The following is a 22,574-nucleotide window of genomic DNA, read 5'->3' as shown; positions in this document are numbered from 1 at the left end:
CTTTCATTTTATTTCTTCAATGATTAGATACGCATCTATTGTATTTTGTAATATTTATGAAAGAAGGGTTTGTTTCTACACAGGTAAAACAAAATTACAAAAAATCCATATTGTGCAAGTCTTTGTAGGTCAAATACAAAACACTCAAAATATTAATTTGCTCTATTAAAAAAAAAAACTCTGAGGTGTAATCTGGGGCTATACCATTACAATATTTCAAAACAGAAGAATCTTAATATTGACTGTCGGGCAAAAAGGGGAGCCGTTGAAGTTTGGCGCTCCTTCCAACGAGCAGCGGCATTTTGGACCAATTGGAGACATTTGAGACTCCAAAATAAATGTGATTACTATTTCTTTGGTGCTATTATGAAAACAGATCCTTTATATTATGAGAAAGTATGTTCAAACCGAACCGTCCAATCAAATTAGTCTATTTAGTGTGACGTACGCGACGCCACTCCGGTGGCTAATGGCGCACGGGAGACTCGATAGATTGTTAACTTTATTCGGCATCAAATATGATTTGGTTCTTGACTTTCCCAACAAAACGAAATTGGTAGACCACGTGACGCAACGAGTCAGTCAGCCTTCAGAAACAAGCAGGCACCGGAAGTAGCGACGCATCACCTCAGGAGGGACGATGCACGACAACTCGAGATGCACAAAGCTAACTGCTCCACAAAACAACGAAAGATTAAAAGCAGGGCTGTGGACTCGGTCAGATTTTTGCACCGAGTCCGAGTCCGGCTGTCCATTTTTTCTGTTAATTCATGTGACTGCTTAGTCTTTATTCAAGGCTAATTTAGATCAAAATCTAAATAATTACAACAGTTTTGTGATGGCTTTGTCTTTATTAAACATATAAACGAATACAATAAACAGATACTTTCAAGTTTTAATCATTAATTACACCATTATAGCTCAGCCATTTATCTAAACACAAATAATTAGTGACGACCCCACAACTATCGAAACACATCAATGATATAAGCTGGGTGACATAATCGTCCTTGACATAAGTGCAACTCAACGTGGCCGCATTGATCGTAACTTACGCTTCGTTTCCCCCCCAAATCTAGAGGCAAAACATTAATGTCTGTTACAATTGTAACACCTGGTTCTTCCATCTTGGGTGCGCGCGGGGCATTGTGGGTCTTGTACGTGCACGCACGCAGGCAGGTAGGCACGGGCGCGCACGCAACAACTAAATTTGTCTTCATAACAAGCAAGCAGGGCTGTGGACAGTATTCCTACGCCAAAAGCACCAAACATTCATAGAGTCACACTGGAGTCAAATGATGAGGCCCAAGTCCTCCCCTTGGCTTTGGCATGAGCTGCCATCAAGTGCATTGAATCTTTTTCTCCCCATTTTTTTTTCTCAGCTTCAAACCAGACTTTGGTGGAGCAGGCTGGATAGATTCTCGATGATCACCACCGGCTGTCGGTTAGAAGTTGAATGCCGGCTGCTATCGGCGCATCAGCTCATAAGGCGGCGAGCGAGGGCACATCTGAGAGGCGCCGCTTTCATTTCCTGACTGACAGGAAATTGGCGCAGGTGCTTTCTGGCGTTATCAGCTGACGTACTGGCCGGGCATTTTGTTGCCACACACAAAACACACATACAGCATGGTTAAAGATGGATGACAAAATGCAGCATACCCCGATGGACAAACGTCATAATCATCGAGTCGACATTGTTGTAGAAGATCTAAGTAACAGTATGTAATTGCATGATAACATAAAACGATGTTAGTGACATCATAAGTAGACTGTGCCGTAATCGCTAATGGTAATTGCACAGCGTGACTGTCTCAAACTCCGCCGCTTTCCTCCCTCAGCCCCTCCCACCCTTCTCTATTTAAACACGGCGGTGGCGGGCGCGCGGCGGTTGCGGATCCGCGCACTTGCGAGCCTGCAGACTGGAGTGCTCGTGGTACTCGTACACTCACTGGTTCCCCATGGCGTCCTCTCACGTCATTAAGGACGACCAACAGGAGGCGCCACCTACGCCCGGCATGCAGCCTGCCATGATGATGTTCTCCAGCAAGTACTGGAACCGCCGCGGACTCTCCTTCGACTCGGCCATGTTGGACGGGCGCCCGCCGCTACGCCACACCGGCGGCCAGATGGTGACCGCCCGTGGTCTTTGGTGTCAAAACACCTCGTGTTTGGTCATGTTGATGTTTTTCTGTGTCCAGTCACGTCGCCCGTCCTTCAGTCCCATCAGCGAGACTGCCAGTGGAGCGAGTCAGGCCGTGGTCTTCTCGTTGAAGAACGAGGTGGGCTGTCTGGTCCGAGCGTTGCGACTCTTCCAGGTGAGTCGTTCTGGCAGACCTTTTAGTAAGTCGTGAGGCCCGAGAGCTTGACTGGGGTCCAGTCGAGCTTCTGGGACTTGTTGACCCGTGTCACGTGAGAGTTGCCTTGCACAGGAGAAGCGGGTCAACCTGAACCATATAGAGTCGCGCCCGTCCAAGCGTGTCGCCGACCAGGTGGAGATCTTTGCCGACTGCAGCTGCAGCAAGAAGGATTTCAATGAGCTCTTGGAGGTCCTGAAAGATCACGTCAACATCCTGAGCTTTAACACGCCGGCCCACGTTTGGGCCGCGCAGGCCGGTCGGTGCGCCGGTCGGAGGGCAGCCACGCGTCGCTGACCCGCACAAAGCTGTCTTTGTCTTCTGCAGATGAAGAAGACGTTCCGTGGTTTCCCATGAAGATCTCCGAACTGGATCAGTGCTCCCACAGAGTGCTGATGTATGGATCCGAGCTGGACGCTGACCACCCGGTACATTCTGTGTGTCCGTGCGTGTGCAGTGGCTTATCAAGCGCCGGCCCGTTTATTTTTATTTTTTTCGCTCTTCAGGGCTTCAAAGACAAAGTTTACCGCCAGCGGCGCAAGTATTTTGTGGAGGTGGCCATGAAGTACAAGTTGTAAGCGCTCGTCGTGATCATCGGCCAAAAAGCGTCTCGCTCACGTCAAGCTCCTTGTCGATCGCTTTGTAGCGGTCAGCCCATCCCCCGCATCGAGTACACCCCGGAGGAGGTGCGCACGTGGGGGGTGGTCTTCAAGGAGCTAAACAAGCTGTACCCCACTCACGCCTGCAAAGAGTACCTGAAGAACCTGCCCCTGCTCAGCCAGCAGTGCGGCTACCGACACGACAACATCCCCCAGCTGGAGGACGTCTCGCACTTTCTCAGAGGTGGCACGCTCCTCCCGGCGCTGCTCCAGCCCCGCCCCCACTCCTCGTAAGCCGCCTTTGCTGTGTTCCAGAGAGGTCGGGTTTCACCGTCCGGCCGGTCGCAGGCTACCTGTCGCCCCGGGACTTCCTGGCGGGTTTGGCCTACCGAGTCTTCAACTGTACGCAATATGTCCGCCACAGCACTGACCCGCTCTACACGCCTGAACCGTGAGCCGGCCCGCTCCCCGCCATGCCCGTTCGGGGATGTTCCCCAGTGAATGTCCTTCTGTTGCCTTTCAGGGACACGTGTCACGAGCTCCTGGGTCACGTCCCTCTGCTGGCCGATCCAAAGTTTGCTCAGTTTTCTCAGGAGATCGGTCTGGCGTCTTTGGGAGCTTCAGATGACGACGTGCAGAAACTGGCCACGGTGAGTGCCGGTGGTGCCGTCCGTCTGTCTTTTCTTTTGCCTTTACGATGACCCGTGCTGGGCAGTGTTACTTCTTCACTATCGAGTTTGGCCTCTGCAAGCAAGAAGGCCAGCTGAGAGCCTACGGTGCCGGCTTGCTGTCTTCCATCGGAGAACTCAAGGTAACATACAAAATGATCAGCTGACTCACAACGCCCTATGACCTTTGACCTTTCCTGAAAAGACAAGCAAACTTTTAATTCTCCATCTTCCCCGCAGCACGCCTTGTCCGATCAGGCCTGCGTGCGGCCCTTTGACCCCAAAACCACCTGCAAGCAAGAATGTCTCATCACCACATTCCAGGACGTTTACTTTGTCTCTGACACCTTTGACGAGGCCAAGCAAAAGATGCGGTAACATCTTGTATCGTGGAGCCTGTAGGCCGCCGTGGCTTCCGACTCAGCGTCTTTTGTTTTTCAGAGAGTTTGCCAAGACCATCAAGCGACCGTTCTCGGTTTACTACAACCCATACACGCAGAGCGTGGACCTCCTGAAAGACACGCGGACCATCGAGAACGTGGTGCAGGACCTCCGCAGCGATCTGACCACCGTGTGCGACGCTCTCGGCAAGATGAACACCTACATGGGCATCTGACCGTGCACCTCCAGAGCCCTTCGCCGCCATCCAGTTCAATCCGACTAGCTTTCTTAGCAGTAATTCCAGAAGACAAAAAGATCTTGTATGCCGCATGACGTAAAAAGCTTTCAGTATATATTTAGACGGGGGCGAGTCAAGTGTAAACAACACAGCTGCATTGCATTTCATACTGTATATGTATACGACTAACATGTGTAAGTATGGTGTGAAATAAATCTGTCATTGTGACTAAAAACGATCTTTTTGTGCATCAGTGTTTTGGTAACAAAGCAAAAGTGGGTGGGCATGAGGTGGGGGGAGCACTCTTGTCTCCAATCTGGCCCATTGGACATATAACATTTCTCAACCAATACTTTGTTTGATTTGATGTAAACATCGACAGACGAGACAGTTGAATGTATCCAAAAACAAACAGACGAACAGATAAAACCGACACTAAGCGAAGAAGACGTGTCTTCCGTTTACAAGCACGATGGGGTGTAATGACGGCAATGACCAGTAAGCAGCAGCGCGCGTAGACATCGCTCCCAGGTGTCTTCGGTAAAAACCGACGAAGAAGATGGCAACGAAGAAGAAAAAGAAAAAAAGATGCTAAAGGATGCGGATTGTTGACACTGGCAACGCTCTTCAATGAGAACTGAGAACGGACGCAGAAAGTTCTCAAACACGTAACGTAGATTCTTTTAATAATGTCTTTCCAACATGGATGATAGTGCGCTCATCGAAGTGGGCGGCCGCTGGCTGTTATTGCCGAATGCTAACATTGCTCGAAGATTTGTCGTCACTTCTTTTCTCCACGTCTGGACTTGACACTCATCAATTTAACACTAAGTAGCCTGTGTATGTATTTCATGTTCGTCTGACTTTTGTTATTTTTCTTCCAGCGTGAAATATGTCTTTTCTACTCGATGACACGGCAGTACATGAACCTGTCAAAGACATCGGCCACCCTCCCAGAGCAACACCAGGTGTGGAGACTTCGTTTTGGTTGTGGGAGAAGACAACGAGGAACAAACACGGAGGTCTTTTCTTCTTCCTCCTTTCTCATCAGATGCTCACGATGTGCGGCTGCATGTGGACGTGTCGCGGGTGTCCAGAAAGGAGCTGGAGGACAACTTCCTGCAGCTGTACGACGACTCGCTGCTTCTCAAGCAGCACATCCACCAACAGGAGGACAAGATCAGAAAGTGAGAAGGCGCTTTGCTTGTTTTCTCCCCGACACGCAGTGTTTGTGGCACCTCACAGGCTGGGCACCAAGTTGCTGAGGCTGGTCAAGGATCGCCGTCGCATGGAGCAGCTGGCCCGGGGGGTCGGCGCTCCGACGGGGCCCGGGCGGCGGGACCCGGAGCAGGAGGACTTGATGGACGAGTTCCAGGAGAAGGTGCGAGCGCTAGAGGCGGACAACGAGAAGCTGAAGCAGCGGTTGTTTGTGGCCCAGCGCCACCAGAAGCTAACGGCCTCATCGTCCTCGGCGCGCGTGGCTCACCTGCGCGTCCAAACCCGCGCCGCCTCCGCCCCCAGGAAGCGCGACGACCCCTCATCTCCTTCGCCCACGCCGCCCAGACGTGAGTGCCGCCTAAACGCCGCGCGGTCGTAGCAATCAGACATTGGCTGACTCGGGTGTCTCGCTTCCCCGCACTCAGGCGCCAGGAGCGCAGCGGGAGAAGAGCGGCCGCCGAGCGGCCCACCGACGGCGTACGTGCACGCTATGCTGGAAGAAGCGCGAGAAAAGAGCCGCAACCTGTGAGAGCCACACGCCCTCGCTGCCGGTGCAACGATATGTCGACCATGTCACGGCGGCGTGTCGATGTTTTGTGCGGCAGAGAGAACGTGATTGAGTCGCAGCAGCGTCGCATCGCTCAACTGGAGGAAGAGAAACACATGACGCTTCAGCAGCAGAACAAGTCTGAACTCAGGTAGAAGATTTGGACGATGAGGATGGCGTTGGCGGTGCTGATGATGACGAGGTGGGGGCGGGGCAGGTCGCAGATCAACAACAACGTGACCATGATCAAACTGCAGAAGCAGCTGGCCGAACGATGCGGCGCCGTGGTGGAGCTGGAGGAGCGCTTCCTGCAACTAAAGGAGGTGCGATATTCCGTCTTGCTGTCCATCACAATTTTTTCAAAGCAGAGATGCTTTCGCCTCCAATATTGAAGCCAAACGGCCGTGTTTTGAAGAGTCAGCAGACGCAGAAAGCGTGCTACGAGGCCGCCACGGCCAAGATGGCCGAGCTGACGTCGCAGCTGAGGGACGAGCGCGCCAAGAACGTGGAGCTCAGGACGCAGCTGCAGACGGAGCAGCTGTCGCACGCCAAGATACAGCAGGTGCCGACCCGCCGCCATTGCCTTCGCCGTTGTTGCTGCCGTCACTCGCGTCCCATCCCATCCCCCGTCTCTTCTGGGCACCAGTTGCAGGAGCGTGTGGATGAGGTGGAGCAGGAGAAAGCACTTCTCAAGGAGCACAACGAGAAACTGCTCAACAGGTGAGGCGGATGTCTGTACACACCACAAGGTCACCAAAAATTGAGTGTGTGTGTGTGCGCGCGCAGCGTGTTGGACGGCTCCCAGCAGCAGCGCTGTAGCGCTCAGGAGCACCAGCTTCAGCAGCACGTGGCTCAGCTGGAGGATGCACTGCAGGCCGACCTGCTGGACAAGAAGGAGATCCTGGAGCAGGTCAAAGCTGAAAGAGGTGAGACCCACTTCAATCTCCTCATGCCCCGCCCCCTTTTTTTCCTGCCGTGCTCTTGGCGATATGTTGAACGGGGCGCCATAGCGTGGTTGAAGCTATTGTGTCCTATTTGTTCAGATGCCTGCCAGAACCTGAGAGAAGAAAAGCGCAAGCTTGAGGCTCAGCTGACCCTTGAGAAGCGGGAGATAGAGGACCTCAGATGTCGCCTGAACATCTTCTGCGGGGTGAGCCCACATTCTGCAGATGCCACCTCCATTTTCACTTTGGCCCCTGACGCTTGTCTGTGTCGTTCACAGGCGGACGACTCGGATGGTGAGAAACTCACAGAGGCGCTGCTGCTCATCAAGGTGATGGTGGCTGGAGACACACACTCCATTCTCGCTCGGACCTCCTTCTCAGTTTCTCCTCCTACAGGCACGTAAATCACAACAGTGCGGAGAATTGAGCTTCCTGCAGGAGGGCCAAGATGGCGGCCCCAAGGAACACGCTCACGCGGAGACCATCCAAGAACTGGAGAAGGTCAGGCAGCTCCTGGCCGTGGAGAGTCGCATCAGCGGTCACCTGAAGGTACCGGCGGTTCCTCAAATCAGACTGGCTAGCTGGCATGCTAATGGTGTGATTTGTTTGCAGGTGGAGCTAGACCGGGTCCAGAAGAAAATGGAGTCTGACAAAAGGTCGCACGCGCAGCAATTGGAACATCAGACGCAGATGTTGGCTGCCAAGGATGGCAAGTTGCACAAACGGGAAGGTAGCGGCTTTCCTTCTCACGACGCGCCGCCTTTCCGTCGGGCGCTCAAGCTCCTGCGCCCGCTCCTCAGCTCAGTTGCGTGGCGCGGCCTACGGCGCCAAGAGCGTGGACCCTTCAGACCGGGATCTGAGTCTGTCGCTGGAACACGGAGAGAACCTCGTGGAAGTTCAGATCGTGGGCGCCGCCCTGTCCGAGGCCGCCCTGGAGGCTCTGGGCGACCCGGCGCCGTCCACCTTCTGTACGTACGCCTTCTACCTCTTTGACCTGCACGCCACCCCCGTGGCCGCGGGCCCGACGCCGCACTACGGCTTCACGTCGCGGTACGTGGTGAGCGTGGACCAGGATTTCCTGGATTATGTGGGCCGGCGCCGGCTGTGCGTGGAGATGCATCAGGCGCTGGGGCTGCGCTGGAAGACGGTGGCCAGCGCCGCTCTGGATCTGCGCCGCCTCCTCCGGGACGGGGTGGCGGCCGGGGCGGTGCCGCTGGTCGGTGAGTACTTCCCGCACCGGTGCGCGAGAGTAGTTGTCATGTCCCGCTGTCGCTTTCAGGAAATTGTGGCGCCGACACCTGCTTCGGATCGTTGGAGTATTGGATCAAGCTGCACAATCCCATCGCTGAGTCCAAGAGGCTGGCGATGGTCGGCGACCGTGACCGACATGTACGTGCGATTCATCGCTTCCTCGTGTGAGCTAGCACGCCTTAGCTGTTGCATCTGCCCTAGATGGCGACCGCTGCAGAGAAGGAGCTGCAGGTGGAAGTGCGCGGCTGCAGCGGTCTGCGGTCCCGATGCTCATCGCTGCCCAGCCCTTACGTGGTCTACAAGTTTTTCCACTTCCCCGACTACCCCACCTCTACGGCGCACGACTGCCGGCAGCCTCGCTTCGCCGACGTCAAGTCCTTCCGGGTGGCCGCCGACGGCGCTCTGGAATGCTACTTGGCCTCCCAGGTGCTCGGCTTCTACGTGTTCGACGACAAGGAGCCGCAGATGGATGAGTATTTGGGCAAAGCCGGTGTTCCTCTGGCGCCGCTGCTTCGGGATCAGGAGATCACAGGTACATTTTTGACATCACAAACACCTCCACCTCATGAAATGTAGTGTGAGAACCTTTTCCACCTGTCTAAGGCACCTTTGACCTCCACGACACCTCCGGGCACCACGCCGGCCATATTGACCTCGCCCTCAAATGGAAGATGTCCTCTGTCCAAAGCGACAATGTTCTCCCGCCGGCGGAGGTCAGTGGAGGCCGCGTGTTGTCCGAAAGCCACGCAGAGCCCTCAAAGCTCGGCGGCGACAGCAGGGGCTACGTCTTTGATCCGAAAGCGGCGACGCCCCCGCCGACCCCGACATCCGCCAAGAAGCTTCCCGTCAAAGAAGAGCAGGTGACCAAGAAAGTCACCTTCCAAGAAGCGCCGCCCCCTGACCTGCGGGTGAGGTCAAAGACACAAGAGAGGCGGTCGAGTGGGCGGGGCCTCATCCGTCGACTAACTCTTTTCAGGCGCCGCCCGGCGGGCTGCTCCGCCCATCCGAGGAAGACGAGGATGACGAAGAATCTTTGATCTCTGAAGGTCAAGTTTTCCTACCGCGCCGGACATTCACCTCTGACCTCGGTGACACGCAACACCCGTTTCCATCTAAGACGGCGTGCAAACACAACGCCGCTACGTGCGCTCCATACGACAGCGATGACGACGACGGCATCGTTCTTCGCCGGGTCACTCAGGTCAGCCTTCACCTCGACGAGATGGACGGTCTCTTTCTGAGAAAGAGTCTCACGAGTCACGGGCGTGTGTTCAGGACTTTCAGCGAGTGCGGGTGGAGGTCACGTGTCTCAGCCTGGAGGCGGAGTCCCGCTTGTGTCGAGACATCAATGTGGTGCGACTCTTTGTGGAGTTCTCCTTCCTCGACATGCCCACCGAGGAAACGCCCGTGTCCCTGCCCAAACCACCTCCGGGGAAGAGCATCAGCTTCAACTTCAGCAAAGGTGCGTAGCGCCAATGCGCAACGTACGTATGTGCGCTCTATTCAACTTTCTAATCAAGTCCGGATCGGTCGGCAGTCATCGGCGTGGGCGCGGACGGCAACGCTTCGAGACGCAAACTACTCAAGGACGTCCTGCGAGGACAAAACGCCAACATGGAAAGGTGAGGCCCACTCGGAGCTTCATCCATGCGACACTCGCCGACCGTTTGTCGTCGCCGGGCAGAATTTGTTTCACTGTGGTGAGCGAGCCGCCGGAGGAGGAGGAGCAAGAGCGCGAGTGCGAGGATGTGGGCGTGGCTTTTTTGAAAATTCCCGATCTGCTGAACCAACCCAACGACGTCGTCCACCTCAACCTCCGAGGTCTGAGCGCCTCATCGCTATCATCTGGTGGAAACGCTTCGTGAACCCGAATCTGCGCATGTGTGCGTTGCAGTTGTGGACGCGCAGGACGGCGTGTCCCGGCTGGGGAGTCTGCAGGTTTCGTTTGAGGGAGTGCACACGCTGCGCACCATCTTGGACGAGCCGCACGTCGCCCCGTCACGATGACGTCTGAGGTGCCCGACGGCGGTCACGTGACAGGCTAACGTGTTAGCGACTGAGTAGGCAGTAAGTGTGAAGAAGGAGCCCCATTTTACCAACTGGTCTTGGTCTCAGGTGCTCCCGGTCCGCCGGTTCTTGGGAGTCCCGAGCCATGTGAGCTGCTAAAAAAATTTCGTGTCGTTTGCTCCTTTTACTTCTGTCCTGTTTTTATCCAAAATAAACACATTTTAGTATTCTCGTTTCTACTCAGCAACCTTTTGTTTTTGCACTCACATTCACACACGCACATTCGCACGTAAGAGCCCACCTCCACATCCATCTTATTGGATGAGCCCGTGTGGCGGAGGGGAGGCTGTCACCGCCAGCTGACGATGAAGATGACCAAGATTCAGTGGCAGCTAAGGAAGACACGCAACAGCAGGTAAAAACTATTTTTGCAGAAACATGACTGACCATCTCGACGTGACTTTGACTTTGGCTGGCGTCGGGCGTAGCATCGCAGTCCATAACGGACGCGGCTGGTGTCGGCAATGAGCGCGGACGAGGATGCACGTTGGCTGGAGTGGGTGACCAAGCAGTTTGAGAACATCGCCGGGGACGACAAGGAGATCGACCTGGATGAGTTCAAGACGGCTCTCAAAGTCAAAGAGGTTGGTCCGCCGTCATTCGACCCTCTCTGTGTCACGTGACCCCCCCTCTGCCCACCTCCGCCACAGTCCTTCTTCGCCGAGCGCTTCTTCGCGCTATTCGACTCGGACGGTAGCAGTTCCATCAGCCTGGATGAGCTTCTGGAGGCGCTGGACCTTCTCATCCACGGTAGCGAGACGGACAAGCTTAGGTTCCTCTTCCAGGTCTACGATGTGGATGGTGAGTGGCACCACCGAAACCAAATGGGCCAACGAGAGCGACGTGAACCCGTTGTTACGTCATCTGCGACCTTCCACGCAGGGAGCGGTTCTATCGATCCGGACGAGCTGCGCACGGTTCTGAAGTCGTGCCTGCGCGAGAGCGCCATCTCTCTGCCGGAGGAGAAACTAGATGACCTGACGCTGGCACTGTTTGAGTCGGCCGACAAGGACCGCAGCGGCGCCATCACCTTTGAGGAGCTCAAAGCAGAACTGGAAGACTTCCCAGAGGTGATGGAGAACCTGACCATCAGGTGGGTGCGGCCCGGCGGCCCGCTCCTGGCCCGCCCGTACTCACTCCAGAATCTTTTTTGCGGAAGCGCGGCAAACTGGCTCAAACCTCCGGAAGCGGAGCAGAAGAAGCATCAGACCCCTCGCTACCTGACGCGGGCGTATTGGCAAAACAACAGTCGCAAGCTCCTGTTCCTGTGCGGCTACGCTTGCCTCAGCCTGGCGCTCTTCGTCGGCGCCGTCCTGCAGCATCGCCACGGGAGCGCCTGCTACATGCTGGCCAAAGGATGCGGACAATGCCTCAACTTCAACTGCACCTTTGTCATGGTAATGCCAAGTACAGACGGCCGGGAAGTCGGATGCGCCTCATCTGCGTGCGTGTCCTTCAAGGTCTTGATGCTGCGCCGCTGTCTCACGTGGTTGCGGGCCACCTGGGTGGTCCGGGTTCTGCCGTTGGACCAGAACATTCTCTTGCATCAGATTGTGGGTTACGCCATCGTCGGATACACGCTCGTGCACACCACCGCCCACATCTTCAATTTTGGTAAGGCGCTCGCCAATACTCAACCTCCAAGCGGTCCGACGGCGCCTGTGTGTCTTTTAGCTCAGCTCTCCCAGCATAGCGGCTTCAGCGTGTGGGAGTACCTGCTGACCACGCGGCCCGGCATCGGCTGGGTGAAGGGCACGGCCTCTGTGACGGGCGTCGTCCTTCAGGTGGTCATCTGCCTCATGGGGCTCTGCTCCAGCACCTTTGTTCGACGCAGTGGACATTTTGAAGTAAGCGCACAGCAATATAATTACTTGGTCAGTAGAGGACGCACCCTTGCCGCCATTGGAAAGGAACAAAAATTCAAGATGACTTCCATATATATAAAGTCCGGTATGCGGCAGGTGTTCTACTGGTCTCACTTGTCCTACGTGTGGGTGTGGTCACTGCTTATGATCCATTGCGCCAACTTCTGGAAGTGGTTTGTCGTTCCGGGTCTGCTCTTCCTGCTGGAGAAGATCATCGGAATCGCCGTGTCCCGTATGGGAGGTCTGTACATCGTGGAGGTCAACCTGCTGCCGTCCAAGGTGATGGATGACCCATGCGTGATCTCCGTCTGACCTCACCTCATGAGGTCTCTGATGACTCTGGCTCTGCAGGTGACTCATCTGGTCATCAAGCGTCCACAGTTCTTCCAATTCAAGCCGGGAGATTACGTGTACATCAACATTCCGGTCATCGCCAAGTACGAGTGGCACCCGTTCACCATCAGCAGCGCTCCGGAGCAAGCTGGTGTGACCTCCTTTCTGTGTACTTGCACTTCTCCTCTGGCAGGGAGGCCAAGTTGAGTGTGCGTGTGTGTGCAGACAATCTGTGGCTGCACATCCGCTCCATGGGCCAGTGGACCAATCGTCTGTACGAGTATTTCCGCCAGCCGCAGACTCCGGCGCCGAGTCCCAGGAGGCTGGCGGCGAGCCTGCGGAGCAGACAGATGATGAAGACTCAGGTGGGAAAAGGCTCAGTGCTGTCACAGAGGCGCCATGTTGTCGCTTTCTGAAATACACCCAGAAGTCTGAAAGAAGATAAAAGCTGATGACATTATCGCACGTATCGGCAGGAGGAGTCGTTCAGCTCGGCGCACGCCGACGCTGCGGTGGCGTCCAACGAGGACAATGCAGTGGAACTGATCATGTACCGTCACAACGGCTCCCGGAGCGGCGCCGCCTCCCCCGCCGCCGCCATCTCGCTGCCTCTTCCCGTCCCTCCGGACGATCCGGGCCCAGCGGAGAGAGGCGAGGCCCCGCCCCCGAGAGAAGTGGATCAAGTGAGTGTTAATGAGCAATGGGCTGGCGACACCCACTGACGCCGCTCGCTTTGTGTGCTTGAAGGTTTCTGCCAAGTTTGGCGAGAATCACCGCTTCTGCAACATCAAGGTGAGCAAACCGCTCGCGTTGGCACAGCAGTCATGTGACTTGCTTCGCGCCGGCCGACAGTGCTACGTGGACGGACCCTACGGCACGCCTACCAGACAGATCTTTACATCCGAGCACGCCGTTCTGATCGGGGCGGGCATCGGCATCACGCCTTTCGCATCAATCCTGCAGAGCATCATGTACAGGTGACTTACTCTCGCTCCCGGCGCCTTGCTGCCCACGTCCTTCACGAGACCAACACGCTCGTGGGTTTCCAGGTACCGGCGCAGGAAGCAGAATTGTCCTAACTGCAACTACTCGTGGTGTGAGAACATTAAGGATAGTGAAATGAAGCTTCGCAAAGTAAGTCCACGGTAAATGACAACGGTCAACTTTGGACAGCACTTGAACCAAAGTTCCGTTTTTGCCGCTTTCTCAGGTTGACTTCATCTGGATCAACCGTGACCAGAAGTCCTTCGAGTGGTTTGTCAGCCTCCTGACCAAACTGGAGATGGACCAGGCCGATGGGGAGCCCGAAGGTGACCGCCAATGCCGCGTCTGAGGTGTGAACTCGCGACCTCAATGAGGTCTTCTTCGGCAGGTCGCTTCCTGGAGATGCACATGTACATGACGTCAGCCTTGTGCAAGAACGACATGAAGGCCATCGGTCTACAGATGGCGCTGGACCTTCTAGCCAAGAAGGAGAAGAGAGACTCCATCACGGGCCTGAGGACGAGAACGCAGCCCGGGCGACCCGAATGGGCCAAGGTTAGAACCTCCCAAAAGCTCCTCCAAATCGACTTTCACTAAAGCTCCTCACTTTTGCAATATAAAAAGAGAAGCAAAAGCATAAATAACCAAATGTCACTTACAATCAGGTGTTCCAGAAAATTGCCGAGGAGAACAAAGGAAAAGTTCACGTGTTCTACTGCGGTTCTCCAACGTTGGCCAAAGTCATCAAAGCTCAGTGCGAACACTTTGGCTTCAGCTTCTACAAGGAACACTTCTGAAATCAGAGAAGACATGGTGTAAGCATGTCAACCGGGAATGCTCATCTCGATGGTCTTTCTACGGGCCGTCCTGCTCTGCAAACGGAAGGGAACTTTGTCTCACAAGCTTGAATAGGACCACTGCACACACCCCCTCCCCCCCACGGGCATCTTTACACCCCCCTCAATGGACGACTGCCAACAACAGCGTCAGCTGCTTTTAACAGACGCACACACACATCCGTTCAAATCTACGTTGTCTAAGAATATATTAATATATATTGATTAGTATTATATTATTGTATTATATATTTAGATGTTATTTGTATATCCGTGGTGTTAGTGAGTCGGCCAAAACGAAGGTATTTAAATCTAAATAGATTCTTGCATTAATATTTAGATATTCCAGAAATAAAATGACGACCAAGCGTGGTGGCTTTTTTTTTTTCCCCACATAACCTCACATTTGTAATTTTGACATCGTGACCTTTTACAATGTACGTAAGCGCTGTCAGCTAGTCTTCTTTAATAATTATTTCTGTCGATCAGAAATATTTCAGTGCATTAAAGGTGGAAGGATCTAAATGTGTGTTTTAGTGAATGACACTGGAGGTTGGTTTCCGTTCGTCAGTTCGATCGATGAGTAGTATTCGACGCTCTGTTGGTTGGCCTGTCTAGTGTGCGGCTAGCCGTTAGCTAGCTGGCTACGCAGGAGCCATTCGGCGTCGGGCAGCTTGGCTAACTGTGGACCAAAAGCCTTCGAAAAGGTCGCTTCTTTGCATCCACAAAATGCCAGCGGTGTCCGTTTGTTCAAGTGGACGTCGTTATTGATTACAAGACGAGTAAAGATTGAGTTTTCTTAGCAACGGATACCTTTTTTTCGTTTCGGCTCAAGCTAGCTCCATGGCTAATGTGAGCAGCCCCTAAGATGGAGAAAGGTAGGCCTTTCTTTTTAAACATCATTTTCAAATTTCTTGATCGCTGCATACTTAATCGTACGTAAACGCTACTTAATGTGTGCTTATTGCATTTGACTATTGCGGCGAGTTACTGGATGGAAAAGAAGAAAAATAATGTCATCGAGCGGCTTTCAACCGACGAGCTATTTGCACTTCATTTTTTCCCGTGCCCAACTGCAGCATTTAGTCGTCTTTACTCGACACATGACGTACATAGCGTTGAAGTAGCTCACACAGTCGTCTGTTTGACTGGCACGGTTTCTATCTATCTATCTATCTATCTATCTATCTATCTATCTATCTATCTATCTATCTATCTATCTATCTATCTATCTATCTATCTATCTATCTATCTATCTATCTATCTATCTATCTATGCATATCATGAATGCATGGACTTGGGTATACACACAATCACGATCCATTGTGGAAATGAAATATGAATGTTTTCTTTTGTCAAAACTTAAGCCTGTCGTTTTGTGGAATAAAGTCATTGAAATCTGTAATTGGCACACACACACAAGATTGCACCTTAGTTCCATCATCAACCACATTTGCTGTGTGAATGTGTCGTCAGTTGTCTAACGGCAGCCTGGCAGCTCCACAACCCAGAGCCGGCTGGCCGGCTGGCACCTGCAACCAGGACAATTGAGGGCACCTCCTGCAGCTCTTCACTTTGAATTGGACATCCACTTTTTCTTTTCTGGATTGTTTTATATTATGTGCCCTCTCTGCATCCATTGCAGCCTGGTCATCCTGGAAGGGAGATCCTCCCATCTGTGGTCTCTTCTCAAGGTTTCTCATTTTTCCCCCAGTAGTTTTTTTTTTTTTAGTTTTTCCTTGCCCTCCTGGGAGTTTAAGGTCAGGGGATGTTTGAGAATAATTGTCAATTTTTGAGGCCCTTTGAGACTTGTTTGTGATTTAGGGCTGTATAAATAAACTTGACTTGACTTGACTAGGACCAGCCAATCCCCCCCGGTACCGCCCCGCCCCCCCTCCCAACAGCGTGATGTCGTCCAGTCCCAGGAACTCGGTGCGCCTCCTGTCGCGGCGGGAGCGCGGTTGGCAGACGTGCAGCTCGCAGCGCCTCCTGCATTTGCTGGTGGAGGAGAAGGTGTGCGGGATGAAGTGGCAGAGCCAGGTGAGCTCGCCGCCGGACGCCGTTTTCTTCTCTTATGGCGACGCTACGGCTTACCAATTTCCTGTTTATGTTCAGAAAGTTGAGCTGCCTGACAGCCCCAGATCCACCTTCCTGTTGGCCTTCAGCCCTGACCGGTGAGGATGCGAATGTCTGAAGGCGGGCGTGGCTTGAGTGTTGTGTGGCTGTTAATGTTGTCTGTGTTTCCACGGCAACACTCTTCAAGGACCCTTATGGCCTCCACGCACGTCAACCACAACATTTACATCACGGAAGTCAAGACCGGGAAGTGCCTCCATTCCCTGGTGGGCCACCGTAGGACCCCCTGGTGTGTGACCTTTCATCCCACCATTCCTGGCCTAGTGGCCTCCGGATGCCTTGACGGCGAAGTCCGCATCTGGGACTTGCACGTGAGTGGGCGAAGCGGCGGATCCGGACGGCGGATCCGGATGACGATTAACCGTCGCGGTTGTCGGCACAGGGCGGCAGCGAGAGCTGGTTCACAGACAGCAACGTGGCCATCGCCTCGCTGGCCTTCCACCCGACCGCTCAGCTCCTCCTCATCGCCACCAACAACGAGCTGCACTTTTGGGACTGGAGTCGACCGGAACCCTTCGCCGCCGTCAAGACTGCCAGCGACGCCGAGCGAGTGCGGTGGGTCTCGCCGAGCTGGCGTTCAACTATTTCTCCTCGTCATTTGACATTGGCATTATTTGGGCGTGTTCCTCAGGTTGGTGCGGTTTGACCCGCTGGGGCACAACCTTTTGACGGCCATCTTGAACCCGTCGTCCAATCAGCAGGTGAGCCCTGCTCGATTCCCACGGCGCGATCTCCGGCCCGGTGCCGACGTTTTGTGTTTTTTAGAGCGAGGACGATTCCGAGGTTCCCATGGACAGCGTGGAGCAGCTGCCGCACCCTCACTTCCGCCAGCGTTCCTTCTTGCCTCAGCCCGTTCGCCGCACGCCCATCCTGCACAACTTCCTGCACATCCTGTCGTCCCGCTCTCCCAACGCGCAGAGCACCAGCGAGCAGGCGCGGCCCCTGGCCGACACCACGGAATCGCCCGCCGCCCCCCTGGGCCACTTTGTCACCACGGAGCGCGGGGTGTCTTTCCTGGAATGCACCCGCTTCCTGGGCATGGCGTGCATGTGCAGTCACTGCTCGGCCAACCGCGGGCCGCCTGGCGTGTCGTCAGAAGCCCCCCAGACCCCGCCTTCTTCGGTCGCCTCCTCGGCAGCCCGCACGGAGCCACGCCCCTCAGCCTTCACCTCGCTCTACTACGGTGGCAACGGCGATCCCAACTCCACCTCCAGACCGGGACCGGACTGGACGCGCAGCTTGCTGAGTATGAGGGAGGGCGGCGCCGGCGCCAACGTGCTGCCGCCCAGGACCTCGTCGTCGTCTTCGCTCGGCCTCCTGGCGGCGTTGCGTCAGCAGGACAGCTCGTCCCACTCGCCGGTGTACACCTCGGCCAGCGACGGACGGGGCTTCCCCCAGCAAGGGGACGGCTCGGGCACCAGCAGCGGGCACCACCCCTTCTGGGACGGCTCCCGCGGCAACCCCGCCTCCTTTCGGAACGTGTTGCAGTGCAATCTGAGCCGCTACTTCCTGGAGTTTGAGCGCATGCAGGACCTGGAGCCTCCGCCGGCGGGTGGCCAGGAACCGAGCCAGGAGCTTCTCAATAACAACGTGGACTCGGACAGAGCCGGCCCTTCCTCCTCCTCCCCCACCATCATCCATTACCAGCCCCCGCCACCGCCTCCCCCTTCCTCCACTCCCCAAGCCCCGGAGCCGGGGGGCTCTCGGGGGCACCTGAACCGCTGCCGCGCCTGTCACAACCTGCTGACCTTCAATCACGATTCTCAACGTTGGGAGCGCACCAACCAGACCTCCTCCACCTCCTCTTCCTCATCCGCCCTGCAGCCCACTTCTGCCTTGTCCTCCTCGCCCTCTCCTTTGCCTGACGGTCCTGTCCCGAGCGCCGGGAGTTCTCTGGACAGCCAGCGACGGCCAGTGCCCACCACGGCGCCGGCGGCAGCTTTCCCTCTGCCGTCGTCTGCCGAGCAGACTGTGGGTTTGGTGTACAACCAGGACACGGCTCAGTGGGAGAGGGTGTACCGCCAGGCCGCCACCCGTGCCCCCGACCCCTCCGAGGCCTTAAGCCAGGAAATGCCTGTGGATCCCTCACCCGTGGACGAAGACTACCTCCGAAGGTAGCGTCGGTCAACTCAAAGTCCGCGAGTCATATTTTCCGCTCACCTTTTTCTTTGTCTCTTAGGAGACTTCTAGAGTCTTCTCTCATGTCGCTGTCTCGCTACGACATGACCGGATCTCGGGACCACCCCATCTATCCCGACCCGGCCAGGTAAGCTCGTTGATCACCCCCCAGCGATGAGCCGCGGGTGCTAACAGACGTGCCGCCGCCGGTTGTCCAGGCTGTCGCCCGCAGCGTACTACGCCCAGAGAATGATCCAGTATTTGTCCAGACGGGACAGTATCCGTCAGCGCTCTCCTCGCTACCAGCAGAACCGCCTGCGGGCCATGTCTTCGTCTTCATCCGATGGGCCGGCTGGAAGCGTGTCGGGCTCCGTGGAGAACCCCGACGTGGACTTTGACGAGTTGGAGTGAGTTGGCTGCGCGTGGCCGCGGGTGTCCGCGGCCGGCTTGGGCTAACAACGATGTTGTCATTTCAGTGATAACAGCGAGCGAGCGCGGCACAGGGCGCCCCGGAACGCCAGGATGTCAGCGCCGTCATTGGGTCGCTTCGTGCCAAGGTGAGTTTGCGTCAGGTCCGGTCGAATATTTATATATAATTTTTGCGGTCCCGCCCGCAGGCGCTTCCATCTTCCCGAGTACCTGCCTTACGCCGGAATCTTCCACCACGAGAGAGGCCAGCCGGGCTTGGCCACGCACTCGTCCGTCAACAGGGTGCTCGCCGGTAAGCGTGCGTCCCTCAAACTCAACCTGACTGCAAGCACGGCTTGAGGAGACTCTTCCAACTCCACCCACCCCCCACCCCCGTCAGGCGCGTCCATCGGCGACGGCCAGTCTGCGGTGGCGAGCAACATCGCCAACACAACGTACCGCCTGCAGTGGTGGGACTTCACCAAGTTTGACCTGCCCGAGATCAGCAACGGTACCAAACAATGGGGATCTGAGTTAGCATCTGTTAGCTAAAGGACTAGCGCGGCCATGTAAACTAGGAGTCTGCGGGATGTTCGCCACCTGAAGTTGTTTTTTCTTCGTGCGCAGCCTCTGCCAATGTGCTGGTGCCAAACTGTAAGATTTACAACGACGCCAGTTGCGACATCTCGGCCGACGGTCAGCTGCTGGCTGTCTTCATTCCCAGCAGTCAGCGCGGGTTTCCCGATGAGGGAATCCTCGCAGTCTACTCCTTGGCGCCGCACAACCTCGGGGAGATGCTTTATACCAAAAGATTTGGTAGGAGACATGCGTGGCTGTCTTCATCTCAACACACACACGCTTGTGACTCCCATCCTCATTTTCTTCCTCCCTCCCTCCCCAGGTCTGAATGCTATTTCAGTTAGCTTATCACCACTGGGCTGCTATGTGATGGTGGGGCTGGCCTCTCGCAGGATCCTGCTACATCCCACCACTGACCACATGGTGGCGCAAGTCTTCCGCTTGCAGCAGCCGCACGGAGGAGAGACCTCCATCAGGGTGAGCGAATGTTGCGGTCATCTCGTCATCATCGTTGCCGTTCAACCAAATGAATGAAGGGACTCTTGGCTTCTAGAAGGTCTTCAACGTGGTCTATCCCATGGCGCCGGACCAGCGGCGTCACGTCAGCATCAACTCGGCTCGCTGGCTTCCCGATCCCGGGCTGGGTCTGGCGTACGGAACCAACAAAGGGGACCTGGTCATCTGCCGGCCCGTGTGAGTGCTGGCGTTGATATGGCTTCCTGTTTACTGGATGTGATTATCTTGCTAATGTTATTGGTCAGTGGCAGCAGGAAGTCTGCTAGGTCAAGACCTTCAATTTGCTTCGTTAATGTTAACGAGGTTGAGCCCCCGCCTTCCTGCGTACACCTCAATTAACACACGCGCGCGCATTCAGGTTCTACCGCAGCGACGGCGAAAGTGCCACCGAGTCCGGCGCCGAACCTTTGTTTTCCGTCAACAACGGCAGTGGCGGCCGGACACGAGGTTCCGACCGACCCGGGTTAGTACTGTTATCGCCTCGTCCGCGGGGGACCCCGGCGTCGTCCTAACGTGCCGCGTGGGTGTTCAGGCCCAGTCGTTCGGGATGGAGGCTGGATCGAGACATGGGCCTGATGAACGCCATTGGTCTTCAGCCCAGAAACCCCGCCCCCTCCGTGACATCCCAAGGAACGCAGACGCCCGTTGTCCAGCTTCAAAACGCCGAGACCCAAACGGAGCTTTCTGAGCCCGGCGCCGCTCGCCTCCGAGCCGGTACCGATGTCTTCTGTGCGCCTTCCTTGCACTTTGACCTTTTTCACTGATCTGCTTTCCATCTCGTTCTTTTGCCTAGCGGCCGACGGCCTCGAGACCCAGACCGCGGGAGCTTCGGACGGGAGTCATGGCGGCCGTGCCTTAGGGGAGGTCCCGCCCAACGCAGGTACGCCGCATGTCAAGTCCAAAATGTTTTCCACCCCGCCACCATTCATCCCACTGATTCATCTGACTAATCTTTTTTTTTTTTTTTTTTTACCTGAGAAAGCTACATTTTTAAATGTTTTCAGTTGATGCTTATATGTATCTACAGTCATTTCTGTAATTTCCTTATGTGCTGTTTTTAAAAGCTTGATGCGCTTTGAGTTGAAAAGCTGCTTTGCCTTGGTGACACGTCGTGGTTGTTCCAGGTGAGGTCCCGGAAGGTGGAGGTTCCAGCGAAGATGCTCTGGCTCGGATCCACCGCCTGATCGCTGAGCGCGGGATGACGGCCGTGGTGCAACGCGAGCAGAGCACCACCATGGCGTCCATGGGTGGATTCGGCAACAACATCATCGTCAGCCATCGGATCCATCGTGGCTCGCAGACTGGCGCCAGGACAGGCAGGACCGCTGTCGGACCCGCCGCCGTTGCCGCCTCTTCAGGGGCGTTTCTCGTCGGCCGGGCCACCGACCCGCCCGAGCGCCTCGCTCCCCCGTGGGGCCCTCGCTCCGCCGAAGGCGCCGACGATGTTTTTGACGGCGGCAGCGCGGAAGAGGACTCGCTGCCGGGCCCCTCCTCCTCCTCCCCCTCCCGTCACAGCAGTTTCCAGGGTGACCCATACAGTAGGTAGTGAGGGTTGGCCCCCAATCTGAGCGAAGTTTGCCCTTATCTTCCCTTCAAACCTTCAATGGCGTCAGCGTGCACTTCCCGCCCATTTGGAAGCAGCGCCAACATTCCCACCACAAAAGGGCTCGAGCGCGGAAGGGCTCGAGCGCAACCCGCGCCCACCCGCCGGCGCGCTCGCACGTTAGCTCGAGCGCCACGTCCCGGAGCCTGGCTCCCTCTACCAGCTGGTGGTTAGCTTGCACTTTTGTATTATGTGACCTTGAAACGCCGTTGTCGGTCATCTGTCGCGACTGAAGCTCCTCCCGACAACCGTGTGCGTGCGACGCGACGGCCGCTCGCTCACCTAATTTATTGCGGGAAGGAAATCTTCTTTGGACTGCTTGGGATCACGCGTTAAAACATTCCCACTGTCAGTAAAGTCCAGCTTGTGATTGGTTACAGCGACGACCAAAGTCGCTCTCGCTTCATCACCACCAGAAAGCCGCGCGCATCTCCCTTGTCCCCTCAGACTCCTTGAAAATAAAACTTGAAATGTTTCCTGTCGACTGTACAGGCACCACGTTTACATTTCCTGTTTTAAGCGAGTGTGTGTGCATGCCCGCACAAATGCGTGCGGGTGATGAACCTTGAGAAGTGCAGTGAGACTTGTGATTGTTAAGGTTTGGATGGTGACCTGGCCCAGGTCCTCCTGGCTTTACTTGACTGGTTAACACTGAACTTAAGGCGCTGGTCGCAGTGGCGCTCTCGCTGCCGGCGCCGCAACGTCGCTGTCACCAGTCATTGCTCTGATTTTTAGATGTGATGTCATTAAAGAACGTGGAGACTCCAACGGCTTTTTTCTCTTGTTTGAGAGTTTCAAATTGAGACCATTTGTGAGACATGAGAGTGATGGCTATGTTAGTTAGAATGGAGAGAATGATGGATGGATGGAAGAATTTAAAATGACGCACTTAATCTACACGACTGTGTTAATGTATTTTCTTAGCCTCA

At 55.3% G+C, this 22,574-nt stretch overlaps 4 protein-coding genes across 8 annotated transcripts; all 4 read left to right on the top strand.

The window, feature by feature from the left end:
• The first annotated feature begins 1,775 nt into the window (after positions 1-1,775).
• On the top strand, positions 1,776-4,422 carry tph2 (tryptophan hydroxylase 2 (tryptophan 5-monooxygenase)). The gene is made up of 10 exons (XM_061282369.1): positions 1,776-2,315; positions 2,430-2,613; positions 2,682-2,782; positions 2,861-2,928; positions 3,001-3,197; positions 3,269-3,404; positions 3,477-3,603; positions 3,669-3,764; positions 3,862-3,995; positions 4,063-4,422. The coding sequence occupies exons 1-10, from the start codon at positions 1,959-1,961 to the stop codon at positions 4,235-4,237; spliced, it is 1,575 nt and encodes a 524-aa protein (XP_061138353.1). The 5' UTR covers positions 1,776-1,958; the 3' UTR covers positions 4,238-4,422.
• A 327-nt stretch (positions 4,423-4,749) lies between these two features.
• Positions 4,750-10,446, top strand: LOC133156496 (protein fantom-like). 2 transcript variants are annotated; one of them, XM_061282259.1, is made up of 23 exons: positions 4,750-4,908; positions 5,125-5,208; positions 5,292-5,427; positions 5,486-5,805; positions 5,884-5,983; positions 6,064-6,156; positions 6,223-6,328; positions 6,427-6,567; positions 6,652-6,725; positions 6,792-6,931; positions 7,049-7,155; positions 7,228-7,278; positions 7,346-7,498; positions 7,562-7,679; positions 7,750-8,169; positions 8,229-8,338; positions 8,402-8,732; positions 8,804-9,108; positions 9,177-9,401; positions 9,476-9,662; positions 9,738-9,822; positions 9,885-10,021; positions 10,095-10,446. In XM_061282259.1, the coding sequence occupies exons 2-23, from the start codon at positions 5,133-5,135 to the stop codon at positions 10,205-10,207; spliced, it is 3,528 nt and encodes a 1,175-aa protein (XP_061138243.1). In that variant the 5' UTR covers positions 4,750-4,908; positions 5,125-5,132; the 3' UTR covers positions 10,208-10,446. The 2 variants fall into 2 exon arrangements, with proteins under 2 accessions (XP_061138243.1, XP_061138242.1); XM_061282258.1 differs by having other exon boundaries at positions 6,421-6,567.
• Positions 10,447-10,583: 137 nt separating this feature from the next.
• On the top strand, positions 10,584-14,780 carry LOC133156506 (NADPH oxidase 5-like). Of its 3 annotated transcripts, XM_061282286.1 has the most exons (16): positions 10,584-10,851; positions 10,918-11,068; positions 11,150-11,360; positions 11,427-11,664; positions 11,728-11,881; positions 11,942-12,114; positions 12,229-12,411; positions 12,484-12,616; positions 12,691-12,830; positions 12,942-13,148; positions 13,213-13,257; positions 13,318-13,442; positions 13,515-13,599; positions 13,676-13,775; positions 13,838-14,004; positions 14,115-14,780. In XM_061282286.1, exons 1-16 carry the CDS (start codon positions 10,732-10,734, stop codon positions 14,244-14,246), a joined length of 2,364 nt encoding a protein of 787 aa, XP_061138270.1. In that variant the 5' UTR covers positions 10,584-10,731; the 3' UTR covers positions 14,247-14,780. The 3 variants fall into 3 exon arrangements, with proteins under 3 accessions (XP_061138270.1, XP_061138269.1, XP_061138268.1); XM_061282285.1 differs by having other exon boundaries at positions 11,728-12,114; XM_061282284.1 differs by having other exon boundaries at positions 10,918-11,360.
• A 242-nt stretch (positions 14,781-15,022) lies between these two features.
• LOC133156493 (activating molecule in BECN1-regulated autophagy protein 1B-like) lies at positions 15,023-22,413 on the top strand. 2 transcript variants are annotated; one of them, XM_061282253.1, is made up of 19 exons: positions 15,023-15,163; positions 16,144-16,325; positions 16,401-16,459; positions 16,549-16,732; positions 16,804-16,976; positions 17,053-17,122; positions 17,187-18,535; positions 18,601-18,687; positions 18,758-18,946; positions 19,016-19,096; positions 19,157-19,260; positions 19,348-19,458; positions 19,575-19,763; positions 19,849-20,003; positions 20,080-20,219; positions 20,401-20,505; positions 20,575-20,756; positions 20,836-20,922; positions 21,167-22,413. In XM_061282253.1, the coding sequence occupies exons 1-19, from the start codon at positions 15,154-15,156 to the stop codon at positions 21,586-21,588; spliced, it is 3,879 nt and encodes a 1,292-aa protein (XP_061138237.1). In that variant the 5' UTR covers positions 15,023-15,153; the 3' UTR covers positions 21,589-22,413. The 2 variants fall into 2 exon arrangements, with proteins under 2 accessions (XP_061138237.1, XP_061138238.1); XM_061282254.1 differs by having other exon boundaries at positions 15,027-15,163; positions 16,205-16,325.
• The last annotated feature ends 161 nt before the right edge of the window (positions 22,414-22,574 follow it).

The sequence above is a fragment of the Syngnathus typhle genome, linkage group LG7 (genome assembly GCF_033458585.1).
Source record: "Syngnathus typhle isolate RoL2023-S1 ecotype Sweden linkage group LG7, RoL_Styp_1.0, whole genome shotgun sequence".
NCBI classification, from domain to species: domain Eukaryota; kingdom Metazoa; phylum Chordata; class Actinopteri; order Syngnathiformes; family Syngnathidae; genus Syngnathus; species Syngnathus typhle.
This window is presented reverse-complemented; position numbering and strand designations above follow the sequence as displayed.